The sequence below is a fragment of the Ruditapes philippinarum genome, unplaced genomic scaffold, assembly GCF_026571515.1.
Source record: "Ruditapes philippinarum isolate M1 unplaced genomic scaffold, ASM2657151v2 ctg130_1_1_1_1, whole genome shotgun sequence".
Classification (NCBI taxonomy): Eukaryota; Metazoa; Mollusca; class Bivalvia; order Venerida; family Veneridae; genus Ruditapes; species Ruditapes philippinarum.
In genome coordinates this window covers 87,682-102,265 of record NW_026852081.1, presented here as the reverse complement: position 1 = coordinate 102,265, position 14,584 = coordinate 87,682, and the positions used below count along the sequence as shown (strand labels likewise).

Sequence of the window (14,584 nt, the reverse complement as noted above, 5' to 3'; positions counted from 1 at the left end):
ACTTGTCGTTAATACATTTATTCGATATATATATATGGAGGTATCACCATAAAAGATTGATAAATATTTATAAGATAAGTTAAATGCATAAAGGGATTCCACTTAGATGGTTCAGACATATCTGGCCTGTAAATATTCTTTTTAAAATAGATAAAAAATAGAGGCATTGTAACAGTCATGTTGTTGTCGATTCCGTCCACAACCATTAACATTTATCATAACTTTTGAAATTCTTGATGTACCGTCTTCATACTTGAGACCAGACTTACCTTGACTTTCAGTCATAAATGCCCTTGACCTTCAAGTTCAAATGTCTAAATTTTGCTTATTTTTTTTTTTTCTGCTGATTTTGTGTCGCCACTACTTTGTACATTGTAGATATAGGGATCACTTATCCGCCGTCAGTCAGTCTGTCTGTCTGGGCAAACATCAAATGATCTATAATCTTTATTTCGTTTATAATCTTAGTTAAAAAAGAAGAAAATCCAAAAAAACGGACTGGTTTATGTAGTAATTTTACTGGTTTATGTGGAAAAGTGCCACATAAAGATCAAAGAAAAAGCACATTAACCCGTCCGTCTGTTCGTCACAAAACTTGTCCGGACTACTCCTCAGAAACCACTGCTGCAATTTCATCCGAGCTTAAGTTTAGATATGAATCGTCGGCATTTTCCGGTTCAATGATTTTTGTCAGAGTTTTGGCCCTTTAATGATTCTGTCCGGACTACTCTTATACCTATAAAGCAATCTCAATGAAACTTAAAATGACTCATCAGTAGCTCAAGTTATTGCGCATGTTACACGTGTTTTCCGGTTGAATAATATATGGCTGAATTATGACCCTTGAATGAAAAAATTGTTTAAGTTTGTTAGGACTACATCTTCTATATCACTTATACAATTTCAATGAAACTTTACAGGTTTGATTAGTAGCTGAAGATCTTCGCACATTACAATGGTTGTCTTGCCTGAATAATATTTGCCCAGGATATAAATAAAAAAGGTGTTTTTTGTATAACCAGCTATACAGAAGTTTTTCTGGACTTCTCCTCAGAACCTCTTGGTGCAATTTCACTTTACAGGAATGATGAAAACCAAATCTATTTGTGTATATCATAGGCATTTTCTGGTTCAATGTTTTTTTAGCTCACCATAACCGTAGCAGCAAGCGTTCGTCTTCCGTCGTTATGCGTCAACATTTATCTTCTCTGAAACTGCTGGTCAGATTTACTTCACATTTGGTCTGTAGTATTATTGTGACAGCCATACTATAATATGCTCATATAATTTCAATTGGCCTCTTTTAGGCGTCAAAAGAGCTAAAATCCAGAACAACTTTTAAACAATTTCTTCTACTGAACTAATTGATTGATGATCACCAACTTTGGCTGTAGCATTCTTAGGTAGTCTTTTATCAGATTTGCTCATATTTATTTGATTGGCACCTTTTAGGGGGTCCTAAAGCTAAAAATAGAAAACCCTTGAAACGTCTTTTTCTACTGAACTTAATGATGAATTATCACCGAATTTTGTCTGTAGAACTCTGAGGTAGTCTTTTATCAAATTTGCTCATTGCTAATTTGATTAGCCACTAATGCTAAATAAAAAGAAAACCTTGAAATATTTTCTTTTACTGAACTAATTGATAAATGACCACTACACTTTGCCTGAAGCCCTCTTATATAGTCTTTTATCAAGTTTGCTCAAATTTATTTGATTGGCTCCTTTTAGGGGCTCCTAAAATAAAATAGAAACACCTTGAAACGTATTCTTCTACTGAACTTCGATTGGATGATCACCGAACGTTGTGGCAATTTTAGGTAGTCTTTAATTAATTTTTTTCACATCAATTTGATTTTGCCGCTTAGGGGGCTGCTAATGCTAAAAATAGAAAAAAAGAAACTTAAAACAACTACTGCTTTGGAACTCATTGGCTGATGATCACCAAACTTTGTCTGTAACATTCTAAGGTAGACTATTATCAAATTTGCTCACATAACTTATGATTGGCCCTAAAGCTAAAAAGAAGGAAAAACATTTAAACATTTTGAATTCTTAGGTAATCTTAATTATATCCACTTGCCCATATAAGTTTGATTTGCTCCTTTTTGGGGCTGCTTAAGCTAAAAATAGTGAAACCTTAAAACCTCATCTGCTGAACGAATTGAAAGATGATCACTCAACTTTGTCTCTAGCATTTGTGGGTGGCATTTTATCAAAATTGCTCATATTAATTTGATTGGCCCCTTTTAGGGGCTGCTAAAGCTTTATATAGAAAAAAACCTTTAAACATCTTTTACTGAACTAATTGATACATGACCACCAAATTTTGTAGCATTCTTAGGTAGACTTTCATCAAATTTGCTCATTTGAATTTTATTTGTCCTTTTAAGGGCTGCTAAAGCTAAAAATATAAAAAAAATTAAACATCTTCTACTGAACTAATTAATTAATGATCACTTAAAATATAGAAAAGCATTTAAACATTTTGAATTGTGAGGATGTCTTAAATCAAATTTGCTCAAATTTATTTAATTGGCCATTTTTAAGAGGCCGCTAAAGAAAAAAAAAATAGAAACGCTTTTAAACATTATCTTCCACTGAACTTATTGATGGATGATCATCAAACGTTGTTTGAAGCATACTTGGAGGTGGTCTTTTATCGAATTTGCTCATATAAATTTGATTGGCCACTTTTAGGGGCCACTCAAGCTAAAAATAGAGTAAAAACTAGAAACATGATCTTATTTATGGATGTTCACAAAACTTTGTCTGTAGCATTTTTAGGTAGATTTCTATCAAATTTATTCAGATCAATTTGATTGGCCTCTTTCAGGGGCACTAAAGCTTAAATAAGTAGAACCCTTTAAACAACTTTTTCTACTAACTTTATTGATGGATGATCACCAAACTTTGTCTATATCATTCTTCCTCAAGGAGTCGTTTATTTGCACATATTATTTTGTTTGGCTCCTTATAGGTACCACTTAAGCTAAAATACAAGAAGAACTTGAAACATCATTTTCTTCTACTGAACTTATTGATTGATGATCACCAACTTTGGCTGCAGCATTCTTAGGTAGTCTTTAATCAAATTTGCTCATATTTATCTGATTGGCCCCTTTTTAGGAGGTCCTAAAGCTTAAAATAGAAAACCCTTGAAACGTCTTCTTCTACTGAACTCTATGATGAATAATCACCGAACTTTGTCCGTAGAACTATTAGATAGTCTTTTATCAAATTTGTTCATATCAATTAAATAAAAAGGAAACCTTGAAACATTTTCTTCTACTGAACTAATTGATGGATGATCACTACACTTTGCCTGTAGCCCTCTTATGTAGTCGTTTATCAAGTTGCTCAAATTTATTTGATTGGCTCCTTTAAGGGGCTCCTAAAAATAAAATAGAAACACCTTGAAACGTCTTCTTCTACTGAACTTACTGATGGATGGTCACCGAACTTTGTGGCATTTTTAGGTAGTCTTTAATTAAATGTTTTCACATCAATTTGATTGGCCGCTTCCGGGGGCTGCTAAAGCTAAAAATAGAAAAAAGAAACTTAAAACAACTACTGTTTCGGAACTCATTGGCTGATGATCACCAAACTTTGTCTGTAGCATTCTTAGGTAGACTATTATCAAATTCGCTCACATAACTTATAATTGGCCCCTAAAGCTAAAAAAAAGAAGAACATTTAAACATTTTGAATTCTTAGGTTATCGTATATCCATTTGCTCATATAAATTTGATTTGCTCTTTTTTGGGGCTGCTTGGGCTAAAAAAAGTGAAACCTTAAAACATCTTCTACTGATCTAATTGAAAGATGACCACTAAACTTTGTCTCTAGCATTCGTAGGTGGCATTTAATCAAATTGTTCATAATAATTTGATTGGCCCCTTTTAGGGGCTGCTAAAGCTTAATATAGAAAAAAAACCTTTAAACATCTTTTACTGAACTACTTGATACATGACCACCAAATTTTGTAGGTAGACTTTTATCAAATTTGCTCATTTGAATTTGATTTGTCCTTTTAGGGGCCGCTAAAGCTAAAAATAGAAAAACCTTTAAACATCTTCGATTAAACTTTTTGATTGATGATCACTTACATTTGTCTGTAGTATTCTTAGGTAGACTTTTATAAAATTTGCTCACATAACTTTGATTGGCCCCAAAAGCTAAAAATAGAAAAGCATTTAAACATTTTGAATTTTGAGGTTGTCTTAAATCAAATTTGCTCAAATTAATCTGATTGGCCATTTTTAGAGGCCGCTAAAGGAAAAAAATAGAATAGCTTTTAAACATTATCTTCTACTGAACTAATTGATGGATGATCACCAAACGTTGTTTGAAGCATACTTAGGTGGTCTGTTATCGAATTTGCTTATATAAATTTGATTGGCCACTTTTAGGAGCCACTAAAGCTAAAAATAGAGAAAAAACTTGAAACATAATCTTTCACTTATTTATGGATGTTCACAAAACTTTGTTTGTAGCATTTTTAGGTAGTTTTCTATCAAATTTGCTCAGATCAATTTGATTGGCCTCTTTCAGGGGCACTAAAGCTTAAATAAGTAGAACCCTTTAAACAACTTTTTCTACTAACTTTATTGATGGATGATCACCAAACTTTGTCTATATCATTCTTCCTCAAGGAGTCGTTTATTTGCACATATTATTTTGTTTGGCTCCTTATAGGTACCACTTAAGCTAAAATACAAGAAGAACTTGAAACATCATCTTCTTCTACTGAACTTATTGATGGATGATCACAAAACTTTGTCTGCGGCATTTTTAGGTAGTCTTTGTCATCGAATTTGCTGAAATGTCATGACCTAAAACCTAACACAAGTATTTCTGAAAAGCTATTTCGAGCTTTTGAATCAGCTTTTGAATTAGAAAAAATGCATAACATGATTGTACATATGATTGAAAGACATTCTAATATGAAGTGTTTACCTTTCACTATCTAACTGTGATTTTTAGAAAATCAAAGGGCCAGGAAGGGCCATGTTTAACCCCAACGCTATGATTTGAATATTCTTAATAGAAAATCACTAGACAATGTTTCATGCTAAATATCTAAGCTCTAGCTCTTGTTTTTTTTAAGAAATACATTTTTAAAATCTTTACTATATACAGTCTAACCCCGTTTATTCGAAGTGCCTGGGACTGAATATTTACTTCGAATAATCGATGGGTTCGAATAATCGAAATCGGAATATTGTGATAGACGAAAACTACTCCACTTTGACCAATCACCGCAAAACTACCGTTTACAACACACTTGCTTCCTGTAATCAATTGAGAAAAATAGATATTAAAGAAAAGATGCGTATAGATTATTGTATTGACATTAAAGACATAAATACTTGCATTTTATTCTAGATTATGAATCGTTTCGTTTCGCGCAAAGCCTTTATAATGGCCGTTTCGTCACTACGGTATTTACAGCTAAACTGGTATTTTCGATTAGGATAAATTCAGGCTCTCATGTACCGTTACAATTACTGAAAAAAATTTTTTGGATGTTTTGACAAATTCACATGCATGTAAACAGAATGTATAAAAATTATTGCTGTCATCTTAAACAAAATCGGACCCGGTGCATAGCTTTTCATTTTCGTTAATTAAAGTTGATTAAAGAACACACGAAGAGTTTATATCATGATTGTCTAATTACACGCATGACTGTGGATATTTTTCACAAGTCGACTGGTCAGCGAGTGGATCTGCGTCAATTAGTCTGGCTTCGAATAATAATTAGGCTGGCTTCGAATAATAGGTGTGAAATTCTTTCGTAATTGTATAATCGGGACCGAAATTTTACTTCGAAAAATAGGAGGTATTCGGATAATGCATTTCGAATAATACGCTCGTATTTATATTGTTTTATATAGAGATAAAAACGGGACCGGCGATCTACTTCGGATAATGCCGGGTATTCGAATAAAGGGTTGTCGAATAACCGGGGTCGGACTGTACATTAATACATGTAACAAAAACATATTACCCCTTGAACAGGACCAATTTTTACCCCAGAGCTATAATTTGAACTACCTTGAACGAGGTCTAGGCCTTGCAAATCATTACAAGAAAGAAAATTTCTTATCATTCCTCTTAGGTTCTACACTCATATGCACACACACACACACACGCACACACACGCACACACGCACGCACTCACACACACATAAAAAGGTGAATCGCTATATGCCACTGCATTGCAGTTGCGGTGGCATTAGAAACTTAAAACATCTTTTTCTACTGAAGAAATTGATGGATGATCATCAAACCCTGTCTGTGGCATTCTAAGGTAGTCTTTTATCAGATTTATTTGATTGGCCCCTTTGAAGGGCTGTCAAAGTAACAAATAGAAAACCTTAAACAACCTTCTTCTATATAACTAATTGATGGACGGTCATCAATCTTTGTTTGTAATATTTTTAGGTTGTGTTTTATCAAACTTTCTCAAAATAATCGATTGGTTTAAGCTAACAAAATAATAAAACCTTAAAACATTCACTGTATTTATTGATGGATGGATGATCAAGTTTGCTCAAATTAATTTGATTGGCCCCTGAGAGCAGACAATTAAAAGAACTCTAGTAGCGTAAATTGACATGCTTTACTTTCCAGATGAACAGCAAAAATGCAGTTGGGTCATTTATAAAAGGTTTCATTTTTATTATGAAGAAAAATAACCTGAAAATCGTTGTCGGGAAACTTATATCTGGAGGATAAAGTTGAAGTTAGGCTGTACTTGCCTGACTTTAGACTAATTCATTTGAAAAATAATTTTTAACACTGAAAAACATTTGTTCTGAGCGATTCAGGACCATCATGACCCTCTTCTCAGAGTTATGGCCCTTGAATGATTTCAACTTAAAAATTGTCCGGATTACTCCTCTTATACTACGAAAGCAATTTCAGTAGAACTTTACAGGACTGACCGGTAGCTCAAGTATTTGCACATATTACACGGGTTTCCGATAGAATGATTTTGGCTGAGTTATGGTCCTTGGATAAAAGACGCGTTTTGACCTGTTCTTTAGTTTTATGTCTTCTGCTACACAGTAGCTGCAACATGCAATAGGCGTCATGAGGCGACACGTGATCACTGGTCGCTCTTGTAGCTATAAGTGGCTATAACATTCTAGCCACCGCAGTATCTGACTGTAACTTAGTAATTGATAAATTGACTTCATACTTTGACAAAATATTAATTTGGACAATAATTTCTAAATGGTTGAACTGACCCTGATGTTAAAATGACCTTGACCATCAAGACCGTCAATATTAAATTATTGAATTTGCTTAAATTCTCATTTTCTTTTTTAATTTTAATAGGTATGTCTAGTCACACTTATTGTTTTGTCCAAGTATGAATCATTTCCACAATGGCTAAAATATAATGTGTATGTCCATTTTTATTTGACTCATTTGGTTTATACAAAGATAGGCTAACGACGCACTTAATATATTGAATGTTACACTATGATCGGCACTATAAGTGAGTTGAAAAATTGATTTGGTTTTACTGCTTACACCTCTTGTTTTGGAGATGTAATAAAACGATAAATATATTTGTTAGGGATCAATACATAATTTATTTAACCCTTAACCTGCTGAATTTGTGTAATAGACTTGCCTTGCTTTAAATTTGGAACAGTGCATTGAATTTTTTAAAGACTTGAAAATTTTTAATTTACCAACAGTATGGACCTTGGCCAGACTGCATAATTTTGTAGAATGGTCTGGCTCTATACTGGTGGCAAAGACTACTCACTTCCGGGTATAGCTGGGTAATGGTGGATAATCATTGGTGCTTGGCTTGACTAACAGTTGTTATTTAATGAGATTATTATTGATGATTAAATCTAGTACAAAGAGATTTTACTTTTGAACTTGGAATTTTATCATCTTACTCCTTGAAAATTTTCATATAAAATTTACTTATACCATATAAATAAGAAGCAATATATGTCTATAATGAGTTGTTGTTATAAGTTTTTATAACTTATAATAAATTTCAGTGTACAAGCTTTTGCTGCCTCATCTGTAGTTAAAAAGAAAATTTTGAAATGTATCTTATTTTTGTTGATGACAATTATGTAGGCACAAAAGCAAGGGGAGGTGCGGATGGACCGTGTTATCGCTTCGTGGAAAGGAAAATCTAAAGAAAATGTAGCCAAGGTGACTCGTCAAAAGAAAGCTGTGAAAAAATTGAGGAAATCTTAAATAAATGCCAAATTTCTTAAAGGTATGCCAAAGTTAAGCAATTCTTACTGTTATTTGTAACGAAGCAGCATTTTTTGAGGTTTAAGAAAGACATCAAAATAGTCGATTATTAAGTCACTATATTGAACATTTGTTTCCCCATTTAATAGGACTCCTGAGTCGATAAAGCTGACTGAAGTAATGTGTGAAAAGACATGTAGCGAACAATAAAAATCTTTACAGGATTAAAAAGTTGCGTACTATATTTTATTATATTTATTCCGCCGCACAACAAATTTATCAGGGGGTATATTGGAATCAGCTTGTTTGTTCGGCCGTCAGTCAGTTTTTCCTTGTCCGCCAAATAACTTTGACCCACAGTCTTCATATTTGGCATGAAAGTTAGTCATGATAAGTAGACGACCCCTATTGATTTTGAGGTCACTTGGTAAAAGGTCAAGGTCACAGGGGCCTCGACTGAAAAAAGGTTGCCCGCCCAATAACTTAAGATTCCTTTGACCCACAGTGTTAATATTTCGCATGATGGTTACTCATGATGAGTAGATGACATTACTGATTTTAAGGTCACTGGGTCAAAGGTCAAGGTCGCAGGGGCCTTAACTGAAAAAAAGCTTGTCCGCCCAATAACTTAAAATTCGTTTGACCAACTGTCTTCATATTTGGCATGAAAATTAGTCATGATTAGTAGATGACTCCTATTGACTTTATGGTCACTGGGTTCAAGGTTAAGGTCACCGGGGTCTTGACTGAAAAAAGCTTGCCTGCCCAATAACTTAAGATTTCTTTGACCCATAGTCTTTATATTTGGCATAGTTGTTAGTCATGATTAGTAGATGACACCTATTGATTTTGAGTTCACTGGGTTAAAGGTCAAGGTCAGAGAGGATTGACTATATAAAGCTTGTCCGCCCAATAACTTAAGATTCCTTTGACCCACAGTCTTCATACTTGCCACGGAGGTTAGTCCTAATTAGTAAAGGTCCCCATTGATTTTGAAATCACTGGGTCAAATGTCAAGGTCACAAGTGCCTTAAGCTCAAAAGACTTGTCTGCTGAATTGCGTAACAGTGTTTTGGTCAGCAGTCTTCATATTTGTCATTGAGGTTGGTTATGACTGGAAGATGACCCCTTTGATTTTGAAGTCACTAGGTCTGACCTTGACTAAAAAGCTGGTCCGCCAAATAACTTAAGGATCCTTTGACCCACAATCTTTATATTCCCATATTGATTTTGAGGTCACTGGATCAAAGGTCATGGTTACAGGGGCCTTGACTAAAAAATATCCTAAGACTCCTTTGACCCACAGTCTTCATATTTGGCATGAAGGTTGATCATGACCCCTATTTATCTTGAGTTTGCTGGGTCAAATGTCAATGTCACAGGGGCCTTTAGTTCAAAAGCTTGTCCGCTCAATTGCTTAAGAATGCTTTGGTTAGCAGTGTTGAAATTTAGTATTGTGGTGGGTTATGACTAGTAGATGACCCTTATTGATTTTAGGTGACTGTGTCAAAGGTCAATGTCACAGGGCTTTTACTACAATAAGTTTGTCTGCTCAAATGCTTAAGAATGCCTGTCTAAAGTGTAATTGATTTTGACATTTTCACATTTAGAGCATATAATTATGTTCTCATATATTCATCATAAAACAGGCAAAGCTGCATGAATGGGGGTATTCAAGTCATGTAGTGGCAATGTCAGTTTTGAGGTCAAAGGTAAAGGTGATTTTGATCTTTGCCACAAAAACATGTAGAATGCATAATTTAGCAATGCACTGGCTTTCTACCCTCAGATTTGGCTGGGAGGTTGTCCTTGAGCTTTAAATGACCACTGTTGATTCTGACAAAGTGGTATGGGGGTATTCACACTATGACAGTGGCAGTTCTAGTTTTATTTAAAGGTTTGGATGACTTTCGTTAACTTTAGGTGTTTAAAAGACACATTTATTCATGAAAGAATAAAAATTGTTGGTGTAAATGACTATTTATTTATTCAAACTTGATTTTGAAGCAATGAGAGATTTTAACCTATACCAGGTTTCGCTCAATAGGGAGAGTATTTAATTAAGTAATTGATCAGGGTTTCACGGTTTGCTTATTCTATCTTTGTGACAATTGATGTCAAACATTGTGTCTAATGGTCAGTTGTTTCTCATCGCATATTTAGAAATCATGTAACATTAATGGTAGGTCACTTGCAGAGACATTGATAATTACTGGTTTTGTTATCCAGGAAACTCTCCAGGAAAATCAGTGTTGTGGACCTGAAAAGATATTACCAAAAAATGTTAAAACATTAGCACAAACAAATTAATTTTCAAGTCGGTCCTTTGACTAAAGAGTATAGTTCTATGATCTGAGGAACTCTTAGGTAGCACTATGATCTTTAAGATTTAGGAATGTTAAAACTATTCCATTGCATTGACCCTAAAATTACGAGAATTACTGTCTTTTCTATGTAAACATTATGCACTTTCTGTTAAACTGGGTTATTTCTTTTCCACCATCAGATTGCAGTTGAACTTTCTAGAGGCGTGCCATGGAAACAGTTTAGACAAATGTGTCATATGTTTATGAAATATTTTGTAAAATAAACACTTATACAGATTGATGCTGTGTGTTTGGGAATGCTTTGTAAATAAAATATTTATGTGTTGTGTTTTGAAAATACTTTGTAACAGGAACATTTATACATAATTGTGCCATGTGCTTGATAAATACTTTGTAGACTTAACTGCCATTAAATATAGTGTCATGTGTTTAGTATCTTCATAATATAGTTAACATTTCCAGAACAGATTGGTAACATGTGTTTTGAAAATACTTTGTTGATAAAATATTTATATGTAATGTGTTTTGGAAACATTTTGTAAATAAAATATCTATATGTAATGTGTTTGGGAAATACTTTGTAAATAAAATATCTATATGTAATGTGTTTGGGAAATACTTTGTAAATAAAATATCTATATGTAATGTGTTTGGGAAATACTTTGTAATAGAATATTTATATGTAATGTGTTTGGGAATATTTTTGTAATCAAATGTGATTTTTAACAAAAGATGATATGTTTGAGTTTTAAATTTCAAAAGGTATTGTTGCCATACATTTGATATGCACTGCAATACCACCATAAATAGAAGAGTGTAAGGGATAATGAATGATGAGTTGACAGTTCATTAATATTGTAATTATTCTTAAGCATAAATTGTGCCTTGAGAGAAATATTTTGTAACCATCTTTTTTGCTGAAGAGAAAAACTAAAATTATGAATTATTTTTGGATTTTATTGTTTGTATTGTAAAAAAATCTAGCTAAACTACTTTTGCTATTTGATTCACCATTAGCATTACTAAATATGTAATATGTATTCCAAGAATGTATTTTGAAAATATTTCATTTGTACAGTGTTAATTTGTCCTTATTCTGATATTGCTAAGGATCAATATTAGGAACAAAATTTAATTTGATAAGCATTTTTAAAGATTTGACATTTTGTTTTAGAAATCAATCCATATATTGTGATCCTAATTCATTTTATCATTCATATTTTTCGTTCAATTGTTTTGTAATCCTGTTAAAGTTTTCTTTGACTTTATTCCATAGACTTGTTTGAATTACGGTTGAAGTTGTTACGTTTCAATGATTTAAGAAGCATTGCTAACAATAATGAATTACTAGGGAAATAACATGTTAAAACAAAATCAGATTTCGATTTTATAGATGATGTTTCTTTTCTTTTGAACAATGTATCATATGTATATTTTTGTTCATATTGTTCATATCAGATCATTTTTAAAACATGAATGAATGGTAATTAGCTTATCAAGTTAACCAACTTATTGATTGGACAAGCCTTCTGTTTGTTCTTGCATATACCTGTTATTTGTACATGTACTCAGTTGTTTTAGTGCTGTTTAGTAGGATATGAATTCATATGAATATTAGCAAGAAATGTTGTTTGTACATATATTTTATGATGTACATATTTTATGTCCAACAAGATTTGACCCTATCAATTTATCAGTCTTTGTTATCCTAAATAGAACTGTAAATATAGGTCTGAAACTGTTCATCAAGTCATACCCTCCTCATTAGTATTTTATCTAGTACTGTATATATTCTTTGTACAATCTTTTTATAAAATATGTTTCTGTTTTGTTTTTACCAAATATCTGCCTTTTTTCCTCATCTCATGATTAGCACTTAATTTTTAAATGATTTGTAGATTGCATTCTTTCCCTGTATGATTTATATAGGATTTTTGATCCATGTGATTCGAATAGTGTCAGCTGTACCCAAAAATTGGGTATCTTTCATTTATTTAACTTATGTCATTGCATGAATGTATTATTATTCCTAGCAAGTGATACATTTAGTTAACATTGTGTAAATAATTCATTTGTCCAATAATTAATCATCATTTTCCTAGTTTAGTTTGCTTAAACGGGTCTCAATTCAGGGTCAATATCGGGACCAACAATTACTTGAATATTTTCTTACCTTCTGATTTGAAAGTTTTGAAAAAATAATTCTGTTTTGAAAAAAAAAACACCCTGAGAGCGAAAATGATTGATAAGCAGAAAAAACTATTAAGGATTTATGTCAGTTTTAATTCATCATGTGTATTACAATTGACAATTGTTCTAATTTGGTCATTACAAAAACATCTTTGAAAAATTGATGAATTCACCTATTTCAGTGTATTATAATGCATTGTGATTTGTTTTAATTAAACTCCGGTTAATCTGTCCGTGTTTTTCTTTGTACATCATTTGTGTTTTTACTTGTACATAATTTGTGTTTTTCCTTGTACATAATTTGTTTATATGATCCATTGATATCACGTTTTTTTCTATTGCTGTAAGTTTGACAAGAATATGTTAGAATATTGCTACATATTTATCGCAGGATTTGATTGTCTCATTTTATTACACTTACTATGTGTTAATGTCTCTGTAAAAAGGAAGTTATTCATCAGTTAATGTTATTTGATCTTATGCTTGATATTTTACATTTGTATATACATTGTACATTGAACAAACCTATTATAAATTATGTTTTATTTTGTTTTTTACAAATCCTGCTTTTTCAACATATGATTAACTAATCTTTAAGCCTTTACCTCCAAATAATTAGTATTATCCATATAAATGTGTTTCCTTGTATGATTGATGTAGTGCGCTTTTATTCTTGATTCCATTTGTTCTGTATAGTGTGTTTTCTCATGGTTGGTATGGTGTATTTTTTGCTTCATTAGATTGACACAGTGTGGTTTTACTTCACATAATTGGTATAATGAGCTTCATCTAGATTTCGGATATCTTTCATATGTTTATATTTGACATAATTATTATTATAACACATAAACATGTGCCTGTATGGAATAAGTTTTTGTAATGATGCCAAGTGCGTGACATAACATACAGTTCAGAGATGTTGTGTATAAGCTATTTTGTCTTAGAATTTTTATCTGAATATTTCCCATAGCAATTCTAAGTTTTTAGGGATTGATTTGATTGTTTGAATGCAATTCAAAGGGAAAATGTATATACAAGTAATTGATGAACACACATGAGATAGAGAGAAGTCATTTGTAAATATTTGATATCTTAATTAAAATTATTTTTGTATAATTGTATTTTCAAAAGATGACTCGTGCTTCTTGTATTTCCGTTTTGATTGCAGTTTGAATGTTCCTGTATATATTTTTGATTGACACAGCAATTTGTAAAAAAATCATTTCTAGCAATTGTCTTTTATACTGACATATATTGTTAATTCTGCCTGATTTTAATATCTTCTGCAATATAAAGCAATGACTTATTCCTTGATTCTTGGTTAGTTCTAGGAAAGCCGTTTAGTATGACCAATTGCCAAGACATTACCAAGAGGGTCAAGCTGAGATCTTAGTTCTTTAATAAGTATGGTATGTGAAAATTAACCAGACCAATTAACCTGTACAAAATAACACATTGGCTATTAGTATATAGATAATGAATATTTATGCATGAGAGTAAAAAGTGTCACATAAGTTCGATAATTGATTATAAACTCTTTTAAAATGGTTAAATTAATTTGTTTCCACCAGCAAGAAAAATATGACTCTGGTAAATGTAAAGTCAATTGCTGTGTTTTATGATTGTTATAACAATCAAAATCCTACATTTATATTGCTAATTAAGATAGACAACTTGTAAATAGTTTAATGTTTGTATTTAGTATCAACATATACCTATATTTTTTGTGTATTTTTGTATGTGTTGTATGTGTTTTGCAGTTTCTTGCACAACATTCACATTTATTATGGAAATGACCAATTTTACTTTTATTTGTATGCCTTTTG

The 14,584-nt window shown here is 32.2% G+C and overlaps 1 protein-coding gene across 2 annotated transcripts in view; it reads left to right on the top strand.

Annotated features, from left to right (window-relative positions):
- LOC132748683 (uncharacterized) overlaps positions 1-12,792 on the top strand; it is a 117,211-nt gene extending 104,419 nt beyond the window's left edge. For both annotated transcript variants that reach the window (XM_060738298.1, XM_060738306.1), the window contains exon 9: positions 8,119-12,792. In XM_060738298.1, the coding sequence (XP_060594281.1) occupies positions 8,119-8,241 (123 nt within the window). In that variant the 3' untranslated portion in view covers positions 8,242-12,792. The remainder of the gene's footprint in view (positions 1-8,118) is intronic.
- Positions 12,793-14,584: the final 1,792 nt, after the last annotated feature.